The sequence below is a fragment of the Myxocyprinus asiaticus genome, chromosome 18, assembly GCF_019703515.2.
Source record: "Myxocyprinus asiaticus isolate MX2 ecotype Aquarium Trade chromosome 18, UBuf_Myxa_2, whole genome shotgun sequence".
In the NCBI taxonomy this organism is placed as follows: Eukaryota; Metazoa; Chordata; class Actinopteri; order Cypriniformes; family Catostomidae; genus Myxocyprinus; species Myxocyprinus asiaticus.
In genome coordinates, this window is record NC_059361.1 from 8109272 (window position 1) to 8131500 (window position 22229).

The window sequence follows — 22229 nt, forward strand, 5'->3', positions numbered from 1 at the left end:
GCGCCAAACAATCTTGAATGGGCATTTTATAAAGAGCATGTGTGGGCTTGAGATGAAAGCTCACTCATCATATTGGTAGACAAATGTTAATGTCTGTATGCTATGAACATAAACTTCCTTCATAGAGCGCTTGACGGCTCAGAAATACGAAAGCTCCATTCAACACCGCATTTTAATCTTAAAACGGTTTTTGTCTCGCTGAACACATTTGCACGCTAACAGGTATAATCGTGTAAAAGAGTACTTGTGACACGGATACCTCACATACAAATAAAAATCCGCCCCAGCAATCTTTACACGTTACATTCATTTTTTTTCGTCTAGTAATCAGGAACGACTGTGATTGGTCCATTCTGAACAACGATGAGAAAAGTACCATGTTCCACGTGACAAGGCCGCTGCTTTAGAAGCGTTCTAGACAATAATGCACAACTGAGTAATAACACTGAGAATAGCTGATAGTCGCTAAATTGAAAAAAAGACAGTGAAAAATCAAAATATGAAAATTATTATTTACAGTTTTGAAGCTGACCCTCAAGCCCCGCCCATTTGATGACCCCGCTCTCATGTTGTTTGTCATTCTGCCCCTTTTTCAGAACGTCCACGTATCGTGGGTGGAGAGAGTCTCTCTGTATGCACACGTAGGCTTAAACCAGTACTTTAGTACAAGATCGCACGCCAACTGGTCACGTCAACCGCTTGGATTTCTAACAATCTTATCTTTTTCTTCCTCTTTCATAAACGCTTCAATTAAGAGTGAAAGATGGTGGCCAAACAGAGGATTCGCATGGCGAATGAGAAACACAGCAAGAACATCACACTGAGGGGCAATGTGGCCAAAACCACGGTAAATTACATAATTTTCTACCATATATATACTATAGTGAAGATTTGGACACATATGTCATCTTGAATAGGAATAGCTTCTAATACATTTGTGTTGTAGTAAGCGCTTACTAGATTCATCTAACACTATTGGAGAGATGTTGCATTGGCTACATTATAGGTTGAGCTTGATAGTTTTAGTGTGTTAATGTGCTCAAATTGGATTTCATTAAAAGCAGTAAGTTAAAATGTATGTAAAACTTTGTTAATGTCAATATTTTCTCAACAGAGAGGCACTCCAGATGAGAAAGCAGTGGTTGGTCCATGGCTTCTTGCCTTGTTCATCTTTGTAGTATGTGGATCAGGTGAGTTTTAAATTCAACAAACACACACCTTCATTGAATTTCATGGCTATATTACTCAAAAAACTTTTGACTTTGCTGGTAGATTCAAATCAGTTAGTCAACATGTCAAACAATGTGGTTTATTTCATAATTTGGAGTGTTTAAAGGTTCAAAGTGCATAAAGTTGTGCTCAGTTGGTATTCGGATGTTGAGTTCTTTTGTAGCAACCTTGATGAGCTGTTTATGTATTATTTAAAACTTAAGTGTTATAAAAGTGTATTTGTATTACTAGATCATCTTGTCTAGTAATAATGTTTCAGTCATGTAAATATTTGTTCATTTTGAATGTGGCCGAAATCAAATTTGAGAGTGACTCGCATTTCATCTAACTCCACTGTAAACACTCAACCCAGACAGTATTAAACTTTTAATTTATTATTTGAGTCAATGAAGCCCACTCAGATTTTTTTTTATTGTAGAGTAGAGTTTGGTATTATCTCGGAAAACAAAATAAAATTATGTCAAATCATGTTTTGGGTGGACTATTTCTATATGGCACTAATGTTATTTGTACCATTTTTTAACTTTTGCTCCTTTTTCGACCATTTGAGCTATATTTAAAATCGCATTTGAGCAGAAAATCGAAATTGGGCACTTGCAGTGTGAACTTACCCTTTCAACATAAAATACCTTGTTCTAATGTTGTTTTTCTGTCCTCTCTCTACAGCGATATTCCAGATCATTCAGAGTATCCGGATGGGAATGTGAGGCCTCTGGCCATCAGTGCTCTTCAACACAGTTAATTCTCCTCTCCTGGCACAGCTGAAGATCTCTTGATCATTCCTTTTTTCTTATTTAATCTTTCTGTCGCACGGTCTTTCACTACAACGCTTTGGTTGCCTGTGCCTTACTCAAAATCCGGAGGAACGTTATCTTCTGAAACGTTTCAATATCTGACTTTTCATCAATATTGCTGATCAGTCCATGACAGAGGCAATAAACCAAGACTACGAATGACTGTTTGAATATTTCTCTACATTAGCATGTTTGTGTAAAAGGAATGTTGCAGTGATGCTATGTTATAGTTCAGGGACCAGTTCAGTATAATTGTTAATATTATTTGGTACTATGCACCTTGTATTGGGTTCCTCTCTACCATTAGAGCTGAGTTTGGGTTCTTTGACTGTGTCAAAGGAAATGAAGGTTTCACAGATTCAGTTTTGTGTGTAGAAAACAGGACAAATAAAATCTAATTTACTTAATATCTAACTTGGGTGTGTTTTTTTTTACCTATTTGGGATGCACAGATCTGATACCTGCATCTGTATCGGCTCTGATATTGACATTTTTAACCAGATCGCGTATCGGTCCGACGAACCCAAAAATGGCATAAATTAACCAGAATATAACAATTAAAGTAGTCCATATGACTTGGACTTGATCCATTACATTTTAAATTCTTGTAATCAGATTGCAGTTACTGACTTTAATTTTAACTACTTTTAAATACACTATAGGGTTACGCTTATTTCAAATAAATTATTTACAGTTGAAGTCAGAAGTTTACATACACCTTAGCCAAATACATTTAAACTCAGTTTTTCACAATTCCTGACATTTAATCGTAGGAAACATTCCCTGTCTTAGGTCAGTTAGGATCACTATTTTAAGAATGTGAAATGTCAGAATAATAGTAGAGAGAATTATTTATTTCAGCTTTTATATCTTTCATCACATTCCCAGTGGGTCAGAAGTTTACATACACTGTGTTAGTATTTGGTAGCATTGCCTTTAAATTGTTTAACTTGGGTCAGATGTTTTGGGTAGCCTTCCACAAGCTTCTCACAATAAGTTACAGGAATTTTGGCTTATTCCTCCAGACAGAACTGGTGTAACTGAGTCAGGTTTGTAGGCCTCCTTGCTCACACACGCTTTTTCAGTTCTGCCCACAAATTAGAGGTCAGGATCGGATTGAGTTCAGGGCTTTGTGATGGCCACTCCAGTACCTTGACTTTGTTGTCCTTAAGCCATTTTGCCACAACTTTGGTGGTATGCTTGGGGTCATTGTCCATTTGGAAGACCCATTTGCGGCCGAGTTTTAACTTCCTGGCTGATGTCTTGAGATGTTGCTTCAATATATCCACATCATTTTCCTTCCTCATGATGTCATCTATTTTGTGAAGTGCACCAGTCCCTCCTGCAGCAAAGCACCCCCACAACATGATGCTGCCACCCCCATGCATCACGGTTGGGATGGTGTTCTTCAGCTTGCAAACCACACCCTTTCTCCTCCAAACATAATGATGGTCATTATGGCCAAACAGTTACATTTTGTTTCATCAGACCAGAGGACATTTCTCCAGAAAGTAAGATCTTTGTCCCCATGTGCACTTGCAAACTGTAGTCTGTCTTTTTTATGGCAGTTTTGGAGAAGTGGCTTCTTCCTTGTTGAGCAGCCTTTCAGGTTATGTCGATATAGGACTCATTTTGCTGTGGATATAGATACTTGTGTACCTGTTTCCTCCAGCATCTTCACAAGGTCCTTTGCTGTTGTTCTGGGATTGATTTGCACTTTTCGCACCAAATTACGTTCATCTCTAGGACACAGAATGCGTCTCCTTCCTGAGCGGTATGATGGCTGCGTGGTCCCATGGTGTTTATACTTGTGTACTATTGTTTGTACAGATAAACGTGGTACCTTCAGGCATTTGGAAATAGCTCCCAAGGATGAATCAGACTTGTGGAGGTCTGCAATTTTTTTTTCTGAGGTCTTGGCTGATTTCTTTTGATTTTCCCACGATGTCAAGCAAAGAGGCACTGAGTTTGAAGGTAGGCCTTAAAATACACCCACAGGTACACCTCCAATTCAGTACACCTTCTATCAGAAGCTAATTGTCTAAAGACTTGACATCGTTTTCTGGAATTTTCCAAGCTGCTTAAAGGCACAGTTAACTTAGTGATGTAAACATATGACTCTTTGGAAAAGTGATATAGTCAATTAAAAGTGAAACAATCTGTTGGAAAAATTACTTGTGTCATGCACAAACTAGATGTCCTAAATGACTTGCCAGAACAATAGTTTGCTAATATTAAATCTGTGGAGTGGTTAAAAATGAGTTTTAATGACTTCAACTGTATGTATAATACATGAATTATGGCCCCATAATGAGTTACTGTGAAGGAGAAATATGAGGTGCTGAGTGTATGACATGTGTATTAATGAACATGAAATATAGACATTATTTTGAATTTGTTGAGTGGAAAAGTGTTTAAGAAAGTAACTTATAAGTAAAGTAATTAGTCATGTGATTACATTTTAAATTAAGTAATTAGTAAAGTAATCTGATTCCAATTTTAGAGAAAGAATTAGTAATTTGTAGTGGATTACTATTTTTATTAACTTACTCAACACTGTTTAAAACATACAGTACATTGATCGGAACCGGAGAAGCTATTCACTAGATTTTGAATAAAAGTATATTAAAGAAATATTCCGGATTCAGTGCAAGTTGTTAAATCAACAGCATTTGTGGCATAATGTTATTTATCAAAATTATCAAAACAAAAATCGTTTAACTCATCCTCCTTTAAAAAAAAAAAAAAAAAGTTACAGTGAGGCATTTACAATGGAAGTGAATGGGGCCAATTTTTGGAGGGTTTTAAAGGCAGACATGTGAAGCTTATAATTTTGTAAAAGCACTTGCATGAATTCTTCTGTTAAAACTTGTGTATTGTTTGAGCTTATGACCACTGTTACGGCAATGGAAAAACTGGATATAACGTACTACTGAAGAGGTAAGCAAGCAGTTTTATCACACTAAAACCATTTTAACATGCATATTGTTTGTCTTGTGGCTATACTTTAGAAACACTGAGTATTTTTGGATCGGCCCCATTGACTTCCATTGTAAGTGCCTCACTGTAACCCAGATTTTTGCTTTTTTTTTTTTGGAAAAGGAGGGGCAAGACGAAATACACTTTTGTGGTAATCAACTTAATCAGTTTCACACAGTGAGGTATAGATATTCTAAACTGATTAAGAAAAAACAACACATTGGATCGGGATTGGGAGAGATAAAATGGTATTGCTGCATCACTAAAAATGTATTTGAATCAAAGTGAACAACATTATGTAAAGGGAAATAATTTTTGAAGAAGGATTGTTAAGGAAATAGAATCTGACAAATAGTAGCAATAATTTTCACATTTTATTAAAAGACATAAAATGCAACTTATAATCAGGGGCATAATGGGGACCCCCCATTAACCCCCCCCCCCCCCCCAAACCAAATCTACGCCCTTGATTATGATACATATTTTGACTTCAACTGATGCCAATGGATCATGGTGTTTACAGTTATTCTATTCAATTTACCACTAGAGGACAGCATTGTAGCAATGTTAGCATACTTGATGTATTTAAACTACCTACTTTCCATGCTAATTTCATTTGATGTAAAAACAACAACAACAACAACAACAAAAACTTTATCAACAAAAACATGAGATTTGTTCCTCTAACGCCAGAGTGCACCATGGGTGGAAAGTGCCTTGTAATATTTAAATTATTAGTCTATAATATTTATTAATTTGTGAAATACACCATTCAGACACAGTGAACCACAAATTTCTTTCAGCATATTTCCCTCTTGCAAGTCAAGGTAAACAACAAAGATAAGTGACAAATGTCAACATTTATAATATCCTCTTACCAGATTCTTGTTCTTAAGTGACTTGTTTGGTTAAATAAAGCTAAAATAAAAATGCCCCTGGCATGGAAACAGGAAGGAAAGGTTTGAAATTTATCAGTTTTTTTTATTTTATATTTATTTTTATGCTCAGAAACAATACAATGGTACATAGCCAGGGGTACAAAAAAACAAAACAAAAAAAAAAACACAAGGCCATATTACACAAAAATTGTTATATGTAATACATAGTTCCACAGTTTTAATGGCTTTCTTGGTAGTACTGCTCTTAATGAAATCTGTGAAATGCCCAATTTCCTTAAGCAAAACAGAGAAAAGAGGCTTCTGATTGGTAAATGTACATCCATGTATATGAAGTTTAACTAATATAATTATAAGGTTAATAATATATGCCTCATTTTCAGAGTTATCAGGTCAGAGTCGGACTGGTAGAACTTCTTTTCTGTGGACACTTCGCTGTCATTATGCGCATGCGCATTGTCACTGTGTTTGGTTGGAAGACCCCTCTCTGCCCTCTGTGTGTCCGCGCATGCGCATGCGCACTCGCTCTCTCCTGCGCGCTCGTGTGGGGCCCGTGATCCAACGGGACTGTTTGCTCTGTAATGGCGGCCTCGGTGTTGCTCTCCGCGGAAAGCTCAGTGCCCTCGTTTACTGTCGGCCATCCCGCCGGAGCCACGGCGGTGGGATCAAGCGGCCATCACGGATTACCCACTGCTCCTGGAGCCGCGTCCTGGAGCCGCTCGCTGGACCGGGCGCTGGACGAGGCGGCGGCCACCGGAGCGCTCAACCTGAGCGGCAGGAAGCTGAAGGAGTTCCCGAGGAGCGCCGCCGGACACGATCTTACCGACACCACCCGGGCCGGTACCGTGCCAAACCCTTTTTTAACTGACCCGCTTTAACGCTTAACCGAACCCAGTGTTGAATTGGAGGCACACGGTCGAGTTTAACATGAGTTTAGTGTAGAAATGTGAGGCGTTAGTGTGCTGGTGTAAACACACGGGTGTGTGCTGTACTGGTATTAGTTCATCTGAACTGGTGATCTGTGTTTAATAAAACTCACGAAACACACATTTCAGAAGTGAGTTTTCACAAAGTTAAGGTTAACTCACAAACTGTTCAGGCCATAGTTTTCTTAAAAACTGGAACTAATGTTATGAGATTGGAGTGAGGGAGTGTATCTGTCAAACTGTGGTCCATATAGATTATATGAGATCAAGTCAATGAGTCTGATTGTTATGATAGTCAAGGTTTCAGACATTGTTTGAAAAGTTTTCATCATTTTAATGGGGATTTGATCTTCACATTAAGGGATTTCATCATCATGTGGGCAGTGGTTTGATCATGTTAATATATGGGTGTTTTCACACTTGTGTCCTCTTTAAAAGAACCAAACTCAGACCCCTTTAAGTGGACCATAAAGCGAACCGAGTGAAAAAGTACCCAGTTCTCTTTGCATTCACACTGTTTGTGACCTTGAAAGTGGGCTCAGACTTGACCCGTTACAGGGTCTCAGTCCATTTTGCATTCACACTGTGTTGTTTTTGTGGAACCCAGACCACTTTTTGGCAAAATTGATGATAATTATTATTATGGCTATATTAAATGTTAAGAGTACAATTAGCTCTACATATCAATTTATGAGATTATTAAACATGTTTAATGCCCTTAAAAGGAATAATTAGCATTAGTACAGGTGTCTTTGTTTAATAAAACATATTTTATTGGTTTGCATCAAAAAAGAACTGTATTACATAGTGTAAATATATAACATCTTGTTTTTTTTTATAAACTGAGAGGGAAAAGCAATGCATTAAACTGAATGAATTGTATTTTTATAATAATGGTACTGTATTTGGAGGCACAATTCAAGAAATTCAATCATGGATTATGGTAGATTAGTCGTATTGCCAACCAAAAATTACGCTTGATCATGGTTTTATCTATTGACAGCCTTGGACAACATCCATTCATTGAAAACAATAATAATATATTCATATCGTCATATCTAACTGTCACGCGCCGTTCTAAAGCGGTCCGGTTAAACAGTCTAAATAGTTTTCATCAGCAACTTACTCTGTCATCTCCATAGAAGCAGAATAAGTGGCTCGTTCGCTTCTCTGCACATCATCATTACTGGTGTAGGGTTACCTCTCAGGGTCAAACATGTTTGGCATTACGCAAAAGAGAAAATCGAGTGAGCCCGGAGCGCTTTGTGTTCACAATGCACATTATTAGCCAACCGAACCGTGAACCGTACTCAGACCACATCCCAAGATGGTCTCAGTTCACTTTAAAGGGGTCTGAGATCGTTTGGATTGTTCATTGTTGGATTGTGCCAAAAATCCCACGAACCGCGCTCAGACGCCTGAAACGCACTAAGTGTGAAAACGCCCTATGTTAAGCAGGTTAAGAGGTTTGATAATCATCAGGTTAGGAGATTTGATCATGTTTTCAGGGATTTTAGAGGGTTTGATCAAGAGTTAATTATCAGGTTGTTGGGTTTTGCGCTCTTGTGTTGCTCTGGCGGTTACAAACCTTGGACCACAAGGGGGCGAAAGAGTTTTTTAGGCACCACGAAACCGGATGTGGTGGAGTCAACATGTTGACAGTTGAGGAGTGTGCTTTTGTATTTGTTAAAAAAACAACAGAAAAATATGTTTGTATAATCTAACTTGTTTGGCATGACTTTCCTCAAATTGCTGCTCCGCCATGACAGTTGTTGATTGATAAAAGAAAATCTGCTGTATTGCCCCTTGTGGCAACGCTGAGAATACAGTGCATACTTGTGTTAAGGCCCAAACATACTATACGCAAGTACATGAACGCAGACACACTTTGCTACGCAAGCTCGATTTCATGCGTCGTTGCGTTGTGAAATGTGTCAGCACTCAATTCATAACACAACGCATGTACACGCTGCATTCTCAGCGTTGCCGCAAGGGGCGCTAGAGCAGATTTTCTGTCATGGCGGACTTGGGCAGTAATTTGAGTTGATTTTTTTCGAAAAATATATATACACATTTTTATTTTCATCCTGCCTCTGTCTACAGCCTCCGAAGGCAGCATTTTCCTGGTTTTGGATGCAGCACCGGTTTCATGGTCACGCCTAAATATCTGTTGCCCTCTTGTGGTCTGAGGTTCGTAACCGCTAGAGCAACGCAAGAGTGCACGTAATGTATGTATGTACAATGGGACCACGCGTTGGCCAAGCGCTCGCATCTGTGTACTTGCGTGAAGTATGTTTTGGCCTTTATGTTATGAATTGCACTCTGACACATTTCACAACGCAACGACGCGTGAAATCGAGCTTACGTAGCAAGATGCATCTGCGTTCACGTACTTACGTAGAGTATGTTTGGGCCTTTAATTGTTAGTTCATATTAACTAATGTTGTTAACTAATGTTAACAAATGGAACCTTATTGTAAAGTGTTACCCGTTTGATGGGAGTTTTTTACAGGGATTGTATTCTCAGGTTGAAGGCAGTAGGGGCCACTCGATCTGTCACTGCCACAGGCTTCTGTCACTTGACCCGTCACCACCACTGGCAGCTGCCACTCGACCCATCACTGCCACAGGTTTCGACATGGATATTTGTGGATATTTGAAGGGGCAAGTGAAAGAGAATTGTAGCCTTATTAAAACGTCAATAACAAAAAAATAACTGGCTTTGTGATATAGCCTTGGCCAGTGCCACTTATTGCAAAGTTCATATTCTTATTCTACTGTTAAAAAATAATCCAGAGTGCATAAATTTATAATTCAACTGAAAAGCATCTTATATATGTGTGTGATCACACTTGTGTGCTCTGAGTACACGCGTGGTGATGCGGATACACGCCTGAACGGTCAAAAACATAAAAAATTCCGGCAAAATGCCCATCTTGGTGAGGTATTCATGTAAACGATGAGTTATGTCTACAGTGAACATAAACAGTGGATTTGTGTCAAAATTTTGGACTTGTAAGTGTAAATAGGCCTGTCGCAATTATAAAAAAATCGTCTGATCATGGTTATTTGATCTAACTGTGGTTCTTTTAGATAACTCAGATTATTGTGCACTTTAGGTGTACTCAGTAACTTTTGTCTTTGTGTCATCTTGGACTTTCACTGACACCTAGTGTCTTGGATGCAGCATCATTTAAAATCAACAGTTTTCAGTTTCAGATGCAATTGTAGAAATGTAGTATTCACAGTCAGCCATGATTACTTTAATCAATGAGTGAAAGTGTGAAATAACAGGACGGTTACTGTGATTAAGCGAGTAGTATTTGGCTGGTCATGTGATTCTAAAATGGCAGCCCCCATGTGCGGACCCTCTCCATGCAGAATAAAACAGCTTTTATAAGGTTACTGATATGACTGGAGTCTTCATTTTAATGTGAGTGGTCATGATTTCCAACATATATTGAAATATTACAATTCATGTCTTTAGGAGTTAAACTTTTTTGAATGAGGAAAAAAATTACTGAGTGCACCTTTAAATTCCAATCACATTTTACTGTCCAAATAAGTGTCTCGTTCAGTTCACGGTTGCCCTACCTTTGGGAATGACAACGAGGCTGTGAGGTATAGACTTACATCTATTCAATGCCAAAGTTGTAAAATATAAAGCTGTAAAAAGCTCCCAGATCACATCTGATTTTCCACAATTCATGTTGTCTGGAGTTTTTTGTCTACTGAATGTTCTTGGAAAGAGGTTTTTTACATTTTTGTCTGCAAAACGATCCAAAAGCATGTTAAACTGCAGCACAGTCCATTGAAGAGACTGGATGTCTATCCTTCACAGCCTCTTTGTCATTCCCATAAAAAAATCAAAGATGCCGCTGCTGTTAATAAGGTATATTTAACTGAATGAGCTGCCTTGCGGACCACACTGATTGCAGCTCCTGAAGAGCGCACCAAGATTAACCGCTTCTGAAACGGACTTGAATCACTGTGATGCATGCGCGGTCTGGGGAGGTTTGCGAAAATATAAACAAGAATTTTAGTGGATGCAAAGCACTCTGGTCTAGAGGTCTTCATAGGTCCAAAAATTAATGCCCGAACCCAAAGAGATCCAGAAATGTACTACTCAAACCAGACCCGTCTATTATTTTAAAGCTTGGACCCGTACCAATGCAGAACCGAGAAATGCCGGACCCGAACCGGACCCGTCTATTATTTGAAAGATGGGACCCGGACCCGGCTGGGAGACACAGACCCAATAGACACCAATTTCACAGCTATTGCTATTAACAAGTTAATTTACAAGTTGTGAAAACAAAACTTTGTGTCTTACCTAATGTAACGTTAGTAGCCTTCTCCCTTGTGCCTGGCCGTGACGCATCTAATCCATCCTCCTTGCCAAGAAAGTTGGTAAAATACATCCAGGTTTTCTGTGATTCCTCTCTTGCTGTTTGAAACAACGTAGCTAATCCACTCATTATTTCAGCTTCAAATGTACACTTGCTGTCATGGTGACGGATGACAAACATGACTTGTTTAGAATCAGCTTTTTACAGTTTTTTTGTATCTCACATAAGATAACTTAGACTGTTTGCCCATTTGAACTTTAATAACGATTTCTCATTTATTGCCACGGCTGCTAACGTTGGCGTTGCTAATTTGCTATCATGTGCCTTAACTCCGCTCTGCCTCTGACGTCCATCATCATCAGCGCTGTCTGATCACGGCCGTGTCTTCACGGATCGACTCGGGTATTAAACATAAAGTTGAACATACCCGGGACCCGCAGCAATAGAATGGGACCCGACCCTGACCCGGCTGACCGTATAAAACGTGGATCTGAACCTGTACGGGTCGCAGGTCCTCGGGTTAGGGTGGACACGTGAAGACCTCTACTCCGGTCTCACTTTAGTTTAACGATCGTGTAATGGTAAATATTATTTGTTGCTGTGGGTCCATTCACAGTGTTTAAGACATGCAGTAACACAGAGGAGCCCAAGATGATAGAATGAAGAAACAAAGAATCTCTAAAGTCTTTCTTCATCTGTAATAAGGACTCGTGGGTTTAATCGGAGAGCCTTAAAATAATTGTGAAAAAGAAGAATTTTGGACAGAATTATTGTTCTATTGGATACTAATATTAAATATAATGTAATATAATAGCTTTTCATGTTGGCTGGGTTCCAACAACAATAGTGTAAATGCAAAATTGACCAAGACTAAAGTTGACCAAAAAGAGTGACAGATATTTTAGTATTTTGAAATATTTATTTTTGATTCCTTATGCAAATCATGTAAAAGTTAAATATGAATAAATGACGTATTCAGGTTTATGAAGCACACATAAAACTATGACAAAAGTATTACAGATTGTATGTCAATTAATCGTCATAATCGTGAAAGCCCTAAAACAGACAATTAATCGTCATAATCACAATTATTTGTTTGACAATTAATTGTCAGCCAAATTTCATAATCTTGACAGCCCTAAGTTTAAGTGTAACCTTATCCACCTTATTTTTCAGCGAAACTAGGGCGCCACCATTATCAAACTTGAATATGGACCACTTCTGGTATCAGCAACTTCCAGCTATTTTAGCGATATGAAAATATTACTTTATGCTGCTTTATATTACAGACTGGCAGTATATGTCGTCATATTATTATCATTAATTATGATTTTCATAAACTCATTGGCTTTGAACACATATAATTTAACCGTATATCGCATTTTGTCATCATTTTATCGCAGAACGAATGAGAGATCAGGCGCTGACAGGACAGTCCTCCGCGCCGTCTTACACACCTCCACAAACTTTACACAACCAGCAGAGAGCAGAAAGCCGCTGGGCAAATGCTGCTTTAACTTTCTTTGCACCAAAACTCCATCTTGTTTCATCTTGGCAAATTAATAAACACATTTTACTCTCCGTTCTTGTCAGAGAGCATTCTCTCTTTCTTAGCGGTGTATAGTAAACAGACACGCAGATCATCTCATTCAGCATGGCTTATGAAACATCGCTTTTAGAAATAAACAAATAAAGGCATCACTGGAGGTTATGCAGGTACATATAAATGGAGGTTTACATGGAGACAAGAAAGACTGCATCGTCGCGATCTTGGTAAAATAAGAAGCAGATTTTATTATCGTCTCTTCAATACAACACACAGCAACAAGTGAATGATTTATTACTCTTTTACTATAAATGCTGAAGTTAGAAAATTATCCGACATTAGGCCATCATTCTGCTGTACATCCTGTGCTTTTATGATAGTTTATAAACTTATATCACTAAATTCTTGTATTATTATCTTTCTATTTATTTACATTACGGTCAATAACAGCGGAACTTTTTAACATTCGCCAGAAATGCAGCCGCTGCTTATTTCCGTGTTACAAAATAAGGTGGATAGACCTGCTGCTGTCTAGTGTGTCATTAATATTAATCATATAACCATAAGAAAATGAGAAAACCACTCACTGCTCTTGGCTGGATAGCAATAGTAGCTTTAAAAAGTATTAATTCTTTTATAATCATACAGTGAAGAGTTTTGCATTTCATTCTGACTCTTTACTTGAATACTTGATACTGCTGTTAAGAGCTTTTAAAGCTGTTATAAAAGCAGTTTTCTTAAATGAAAATTCTCATCATTTACTCACCCTCACACCACCTCAGATGTGTATGACTTCTTTCTTCTGCAGAATACAAACAAAGATTTTTAGAAGAATATCTCAGCTCTGTAGGTCTGTATAATGCAAGTGAATTGTGACCAGAAATCTGAAGGTCCAAAAAGCAGATAAAAGCAGCATAAAAGTAATCCATATGCCTCCAGTAGTTAAATCCATATCTGCAAAAGCGACATGATAGGTGTGGGTAAGAAACAGATCAATATCAGATGTGAAAGTGGAGATTTATTGTAAAAAAGGACTTCAATATTGTATCCTCAGATTATTTATAGAAAAACGCTCCGACACTGATTACATTGAGCACGCTTCATCTTCATCTGTGCGTTGTCTTTTTATGCCGAGAACAAGTGCCCTCTAGTGGCGGATGACTGTATAGACAGCCTTAACAGTGTATGCTGGCATGATTACTGAATGCATTTGTCCTGAAATTAATTAATCGATAAACTCAATCCATCAAATTATTAACGACAATTAGTAGATTATCAAAAAATCATGAACATCACTAAGAATGTTTTAGCACTGACTGAAGTGGTGAATGCATACTGTCAAATTCTGTTTTACGTTTAGTAAATCGCGCAAGACCACATTGTGATTTAAACATGTTCTGCACTGGCTTAAAATTGATTTTCCTTTGTGCTTTTGCCTGCCATAGAGCAGCTGCAGCCACAAATGCTGTCAATTGAGCTTAACTTGTATTGAACTCAGAATATTCCTTTTAGTGGTTTGTTCTGTACCATTGTTTCTGTACTGTCTCTACTTTAGTGGCAGTGTACAGATCTGTTTAAAGATAGATCACGCTGATTATTATTCTGATTAAAACATTTATTACATTTTAAAGTATATGTATGATTACAGTAGCGAGAAGGACAGTATCATAGAATCTTGACACCACTTCAAACCGGTCATTAGAACTGTAAAATGTTATGCCCACACCAGCCTCTTCCATTTGTATTCATTCAGCATTATTTTCTCAATTTTCTCTAATTCCGCACTTTGCTGTAATCAAACTTGAAAGAACTCAAACTAGTCTTGAAAAGCAGTGACTTGCTTACCTGATATAGAGGTGCAGGTGTCACGATTTATGAGACTTTAGATTCTAGACTTGCTCAGACTCGAGATTTCATTGCCCAGAAGCACAATCAGAAGACTAGCACCTTCCATTTCGAGTTATGTTACACTCGTCAGTGTGCGAGAATCATATAGAATTGCTTTAGTGTGTAGTATAAAACCAAGTCTGTATACATCTGTCTAAAGACCTTTGGTGGACTGCTCAATAAGTGCTTTTAAATCATGCTTAATGACTAGTTAAGTGATCGTTAGTCTAATTAAAATGAATTTGTAGAATTTTAATCAGATGAAAAACAAAATTATTATTCAACATACATTTCATTATTGTTAGTGCTTTTATATAGATCCTCACAGCACAATCCAAAACACAATCCAGTTTTTTTGTTGTTGTCAAATACAGTGCTGCACAGCAGAGAATCACAGAAATAATGAAAGCATTGATGAAAACTTTTATTCAGTACAACAGGATTCTTGCTTGTGAGATATTGCTTAAATATAATGTAATTATTATTATTATTTATAACTACACTGAATGTTATATTGTGCAGTTGTAGTATATTTCTGTTGTAGTTTTGTCAGTTTCACGCATCAACTGAAATTGAGCTTTTATTTTGGCAAAAGCCGAATGAAGCAGTTTGTGTTTGTATGTTTTTGACTACAGCTTCACACCTCCAGATAAGCAGTTCGCTTTTTGGCTTTAATGTTCTTATTGATACTTGTGCTTATGATGAGGTATGAGTGGCCAGCTTCACACATTCCCTTTTGTAGCGTGCAGCACATTCAGACTATATATTTATTTTATCGCAACATTTTGTGGTGTAATCATCACACTAGTACATATCACAATTTTAATTTGATTAAGCGTTAATACATACATTTTATCTGAAATATATTTCAAATTCTGTGACATTCCGCATTTAATAGTTAATTCCGTTTTTCTTACTGGACGCATCGCAGAAATCATAGGCCCCTATTATTGGTATATAGCCCTCTTGTAATGTGTTGGAAAATCTGAGAATAGGATAAGCTCATTGTAGCACAGGACTACAGCTCTGATCCTGAGTCAAAAAATGTATGTCTGTGTCAGTATTGATTGTCTATGCAGTGCTTGCTGGGATCATTGCAGAAATCTCTGAATTTATTTGCATCCAAAGGCAATTCACAAAAATATAGACTAAAGGAATGTATGAAAAAATAAAGAAATGAAAGAATTTGGTGCTGTATCCCAAAAATAGTTATACTCCTTGTTATGGTTTGCAAATGATAGATTGTGTGTGCCGAAGCTTTATTTCTGCCAGTTTGTGAGTCTTTTTTTAAGTGAGGTCATTTTAGGGCGATAATGGCAGTTTGACAAAATCTTGATTCTGACTTCACGGATTTTCAGTAATTATATTTTGCATGGGTGTTTTTTAGTTTAATCTGCACTGTCAGATCAAAAATCCTGTCAAATCCTGTGGTTGCTAGAAATGTTTTCGGTTTCTGGCATTATGTCATGGCATTTTTGTTCCTGTATATTTAGAAGTTTATAACAGTATATATCATAAACTGATATAATGTTGTTATATCAACTTACTTGTACTTTAAAATGCACTGATAACCACCATGATAATACAGGAAAATAGAAGGCCACAAGATGACTTAAAGGTCATCATAGTAGTGCGCAGTGTTGTTCAAAAAGACAAAATGCCATCATAAATTGTAATCTTATTCATCATTTTTACTTAAATGTTTGCAAATATAATTTTTCTTTACCCTATATAATATGGTAACTTACAGTTAACCAATTAACAGATTTTTACAGCGGTATTTTACTTTTTACCATTACATTTTTGAGTGGAGTCAAAGGTTTTTATGCTCCACCTTTGAGTAATTGAGATTGTCTCTTGGTTATTCATAATGAATAATGCATATTTAGCCAGCAATTGTTAAGAGCTTTGTAATTCTCTCCTGGCTTGAGGTAATATTTGTCCTCAGTTGTGTCCACATCTGATTGCTTTGGCTTTGTTGTCCTGTGAACTCTGGAAAGTGCATTCACCTCCTGCTACGGAACGTTGTCTTTGCTCTGCTCAGAAAGCACAGAACAGGTGTTGTCCTTCGGGGTTTAAAGGCCAAATCAATTGATCAAAACCGACATATATTGCACATAAAATCAAAATCAATCTGATTGGCTGGCTTTGCACAATTTTTGTGAGTCAGGATGCACATTTTTGTGTCAGTCTGTCATTGAAGTCACTTAATATACAACATTTTGTAAGGTGGCTTCCTACCGTAGTATCTTAAAAAGACATCCAGAGTTTCACCCACTTGGGTAGTACTAGTAAATGGGATATCTTCGATAGGTACATCTGTAGGATAAGCGCTATCTAATAGCCTACATTTGAATGGACAAATTCTGACCGCAAAGTCTACGTATATTTGCCACTGATTTCCGGTCTCATGACAAGTTGAAAAAATAGAAGTATGAGATGGCACAATCATATGATTTTGTTTTACAACTTTTATTCCCATAGATAAAAGGGATCAAAAAATTATGTTATTACGATTTTTCCTAATTTCTAACTTTAAAGTTGCTTGTCGATTAATGCCACCTATTAAAGGCGTGAATGTGCTAACGGCGATCATTTGCCTTTTAATGTGTAAGGGCCAAATTTACCTGTTTGGTCACAGTTGCACAATTAGGATTTTCTTAAGTCATAGCCCCCCCAGCATTGGATATTGATTAAATTTGACTTGTGACCTTTGAATGTTCTGTTGTCCAAGTGTACTAAGTTTTGTTGGATATTGCGTTCACAAAATACAGGCCAATTATTCATTATGAACCACACCCAAAAACATATTGGCTTAGGCTCTCTTCCAAATGACTGAAAGAATCAAAACTGATTTTCATAACTTTTTGCCATGAGGGTCCATAGATGATCCATGCCAAATTTCATGCGAATGTTATGCAGATGTATGTTTAAAAAAAAAGTGTTTTTTCCCCAAAAAATTCAAAATAGCAGATTTTAAATTTTGTTTGAATTGACTCAAGGATTTAGAGGAGAAAATAAGATTTTCGGTTCGCAGAAAAGAATCTGACTTCCCATCACTATAATGCAGTCAAACCAGCCGGTTTGAATATGCACATTTAAAGTGTAACCACAAAAGACTGAAAAAATAGTCATTGGTTTTTGTTGTTTTTATACTAGTGGTCGACCGATGTATTCTGACTTTTTTAATTATCGGCATCGGCCGATAAATTTCCCCCTTTGGCCGATTTGTTTCTTGTTTCTGCTTGCATGTGAAGTGACTGAGACATGTAAACGAGCAGTCACAGTTCGTTTTGTATTGTGGCATCGTGTTACTACAATAATAGACCGGCGTGCTCGCATTTATCATTCTCCCTCTCTCTCCTCAACAGTTCCCTGTAACTTTTAACTGTCTTGTATAATAATAAAAAGGCAAACATCAATAAAACTAATATCATATACTGTCTGCAAATATGCGCATATCTTGTTTAAACAGATGTAATAACCCAACCTCACACAACTTCAGCATCCTGTGGAGTGCTCATTTATCTTCCTCTAAATCACATATTTTAACAGTCTCTCCTCAACAGTTCCCTGTCACTTTTCTAATGATAAAAGGCAAATGTAAATAAAACTTCTATTATACACCATCTGCAAATATGCAGATATCTCGTTTAAACAGATGTAATTCACAAACCTCACGAAAATTCAGCGTTTTCTTCCTATCGAGCACTCACCTAATATCTTGTTTTCTATCAGCCAGAATCAAAAACTTAAGGATCAGGATCAAAAGTTCCACTGATTCACAAATCATGATGACAATCCAAGCAGGCGATCCAGGCTGTTTAAACTGTCAGGAGATTGCTGTTTCTCGCTGGATACGCACAAGTGATTGATTGCGACCAAAGTCTTTCTAGCAAGTCAGTCCACTGTCGGCCATGTTTGCAATGTTCTCTGGGGAGACTATTTTCAGTCTTGAAAGTGTAGCTCATATCTACTTGAATGGAGAAAGACCAAAATCTCCAAAACGGTTGGTCAAGATTACGATCAAAGAACATATTTCAAATCATCAATAAAATCTGACAACACTGGTATCATAAATGGTGCTTCTTTACCTCAGATTACACTAAAAAAAGCAATTTTCCCAGCTTTTATAGCTAATGTGCATGCGTGTTCTCGAGTTGATTGACAGACGATGTCTGTATCTAAAAGGTGATTGGCTCTTTTACCTGTAAGGTGGCACTTCCTATCTACATCCGTTGACCGTTGGCTGCAGTTGGGCATTCTAATTTTTCCCAATCATTTTTTTTTTCTCCCAATTTGGAATGCCCAATTCCCAATGTGCTTTTAAGTCCTCGTGCCTCCGTGTCTGAGACCGCAAACCCGCGCATCTTATCACGTGGCTTGTTGAGTGCGTTGCCACGGAGACATAGCGCGTGTGGAGGCTTCACGCAATCCACCGCGGCATCCACGCTCAACTCACCACGCGCCCCACCAAGAACGAACCACATTAGAGCGACCACGAGGAGGTTACCCCGTGTGACTGGTGTGTGACTCTACGTTCCCATTCATTTTAATAGAAGTGGCCCATCTCTACTAAATAGTCGCTGGTGCAACTTCAAAGCGCTTCACTTGTGCTATGAGTAAATGTCTTATTCACTATGTACTGTATGTACAATTGGGGAATAACACCCTGCATCCGAAATCATGAACTGTCAGAGTATGTACTGTATTTGATGAAGGATGCACTTCTCAGCCAGTTAGGGTTAAAGTTAGCTGTTGTATGGCCCCAGAAAGCTTGAAATACTTTTTTTAGGTGAACTACTCCTTTAACTGGTGTCTCATTTCTTTGAGCACAAACCTGACAAGACATACTCAAAATAAAATGGTCTCTTGTCCCCCTCAAAGTATATTGTGGTTACGGCCCTGCTTGGATGTGGCAGCAATGATCGATCATGAAAACGATGATCGATGGTGATCATGCATGATGTGACTTTTCACTTAATTCGAAATTCAGTTACAATTACCTGACAACTAAACACAAACGTGTCAAAGAGGGAGCTTATTTTTTATTTTGAGTTTGATTGCTGTTGGTACATTGATTGTCAGAGATGTCTCATAGCAACCAAACTGATATAGGACGCTGCAACACTATCATTTCAATAATCAAAAGAGAGTGTAATTAACTGAGTTTTGAACTGTCTCTGCAAAACGTTTGATAAACACGTTTTATTATCCTTTAATATAAGAACTATGACTTGTTAATGGATATTATTTAATAGAAGTGAATGTTTGTCACTGACTGTAAACCTCCCTGCCCTGGGTGCCGAAATGTTTGCGTTACGTAACACACACCTGCATCTCGACGAAATGGGAGTTGAAGATTTCTGCATGAGTTTCCAAGTTAGAAGCCCAATAAAAAGTGTCATTCCGTTGCACTTTCCCCAGTTGAAAGGTGGAAATTCCGACTCTCCGAGTTGAATGGAACGCTTCATGAATCAACACAGCAACAACAATACGGAGCATCACAGCTTTCCCCGCAGGAGCTAACACTTGTGGAGACACACACGCACACCAGACGTGTGGCAGTGGACTCAACGTACTGAAGCAGCACATAGACAGTAGGCGAGTGTTTCAAACAGCTAGACAGAGTGCAGCTAAATGGAACAGAATGCAGCGTCTTCAAATTTGAACTTCAACTTAACATGCATATTAAAAACGTGATGGTTATGGTGTCTCCTGTTAAGCCAACCACGATTTGAAAATGGACGGTTGAGACGGTCACTAAAAAAACTGGTGTGCGCTTACTAAGATTACTACGGTAACCTGAAGGAAGAACAGACAGATGTGCGTTGTGCACATTCTTTTATTGAATTGGGCAGCGAATCTTCACATAATGACAAAATGTGATGCATTATATTTTGATTATGCAATCTTTTGTACATTTTGTAACAGATTATTTTATAACAGCCAATAATAATGAATAGACGATACACTGGAACAACAAGATGCAATGCAGCAGCCAAAGACGTTTGTCAGACATGTCATTATATATGCAGTAATGTACATGTCATTGCCCCTCGAGTACTCGACGAGTAATTAGTCAGAGTACTCGAGTAGACAAAATGACCAAAATGCCCATCCCTGCTATATAGTAGGGAAGTATGGATATTTGGATGCAGCACGTGTCATACTGTCACTGGTCACCACGCAGGTCCTCCCATAATGCATTGTTAAAAACAGCATCTTACTGCTATTACAAGAAAACAGCATGGCACCGTTAAATTTATATATAAATTTACAGGAACTTTTTTACAGTGTATTCTCCAGAATTCTCAAACATAACAGGAATTTCCTAAAACGTTTTCTGTGCATGACTAAGAGACGCATCTTAGAATACTTCAATGAAAGCTACCCGTTATAGCTTTGTGGACTGTGGTCATATCTGCTTTCATGTGGTTACGGCCTTGAAAATGTTGGAGAAATGACAATTACACACTATTCTAGAGCCAAGCTTTGTTGTTTTGAACGCAAGGACACTAAGTCTTACATATGCAGGCATGTTATCTGTACTGTTGCAGACTTCTGTGACCACATAAACAAAATCTGGTTTGAAATCTGATGTGTTCTCTAACATTTCAGAAGAATTTTCCTACTTAATGGCAATCAGACTTGTTTTGCAATCCTGCTTTGTCACACGACAGAGATGTTTTAATAACGTCTCTGATTTAAATTGTAGTTGTGAATGAATCGATTCAAAACTCGCAATCAACACTTTGTTAGTGTCATCCAGGGCTGGTACTAGGTTGTGATCTTTGGGGGGGCATTTTGAACTTTAGGGTGAGCAATAGGTTCTCTTTTCATTAGAGATGTGTATTTTCAAGTAATTTTGTAGTCGAGTACTCTAACCCACAAAAAATGAAATCGATTACTTGTAAATTAAAATGTCAGTTCAAAATATGAATCAGAATCAGAATGAGCTTTATTGCCAAGTATGCTTCCACATACAAGGAATTTTTCTTGGTGAAAGAAGCTTCCAGTGCGCAAACAATACAACAACAAATATATATTTTTGTTGAAGTACGTTTAATGACAAAATATGACACGTATGTGAAATTTGTATTTTGATTCATTCACAAATGTTACCAAGAACGATTTAAAAATAAGCTAACTTTAACAAATCATGCAAATCATACATAATTTTATTTCTTTATTTTTTTAAATAACAGTAAAAAATATTTGCACTAACCCAAACCATACATAGAAAATCAGTACTGACTGCATTAGGGTAATGCACATATATAAACTCTAAGTCTACATAAAGGCTATCACATTTTTATCATTTCACATGTTATTATTCGGAAAAACAAATGGTGAATGTTGTTTTTTTTATAAAATGAGCTCTGCCCAATATGGTTTCACATATAGTCCATTTAAAATGAACCAAACCCAGTTCAGTTAAAGTGAACCAAAAAGGGAACCAGCTGCAAATGACCTCAGTGCTTTTGGTTTTCACAATGTAAGTGGACTTTAAAGAGGACCCAGTTTCATTTTTGGTCCTTTTTGCATTGATGTTGTCTCAGACTCTTTGTTGTTCATAGCACAATTCCTTCAAAACTCAGACCCCATGGCAGTTATGATTA

General features: G+C 37.6%; 2 protein-coding genes across 5 annotated transcripts in view; both read left to right on the forward strand.

The window, feature by feature from the left end:
* The first annotated feature begins 590 nt into the window (after positions 1–590).
* LOC127456053 (stress-associated endoplasmic reticulum protein 1) lies at positions 591–2431 on the forward strand. The gene is made up of 3 exons (XM_051724356.1): positions 591–847; positions 1115–1190; positions 1897–2431. Exons 1-3 carry the CDS (start codon positions 764–766, stop codon positions 1935–1937), a joined length of 201 nt encoding a protein of 66 aa, XP_051580316.1. The 5' UTR covers positions 591–763; the 3' UTR covers positions 1938–2431.
* A 3968-nt stretch (positions 2432–6399) lies between these two features.
* LOC127456031 (DISP complex protein LRCH3-like) overlaps positions 6400–22229 on the forward strand; it is a 45545-nt gene continuing 29715 nt past the window's right edge. For 2 of the 4 annotated variants that reach the window (XM_051724311.1, XM_051724312.1), the window contains exon 1: positions 6403–6739. In XM_051724311.1, coding sequence (XP_051580271.1) covers positions 6481–6739 — 259 coding nt within the window. In that variant the 5' untranslated portion in view covers positions 6403–6480. Of the gene's footprint in view, positions 6740–22229 lie in introns of all 4 variants that reach the window. The other 2 variants (XM_051724310.1, XM_051724314.1) reach the window with 2 other exon arrangements.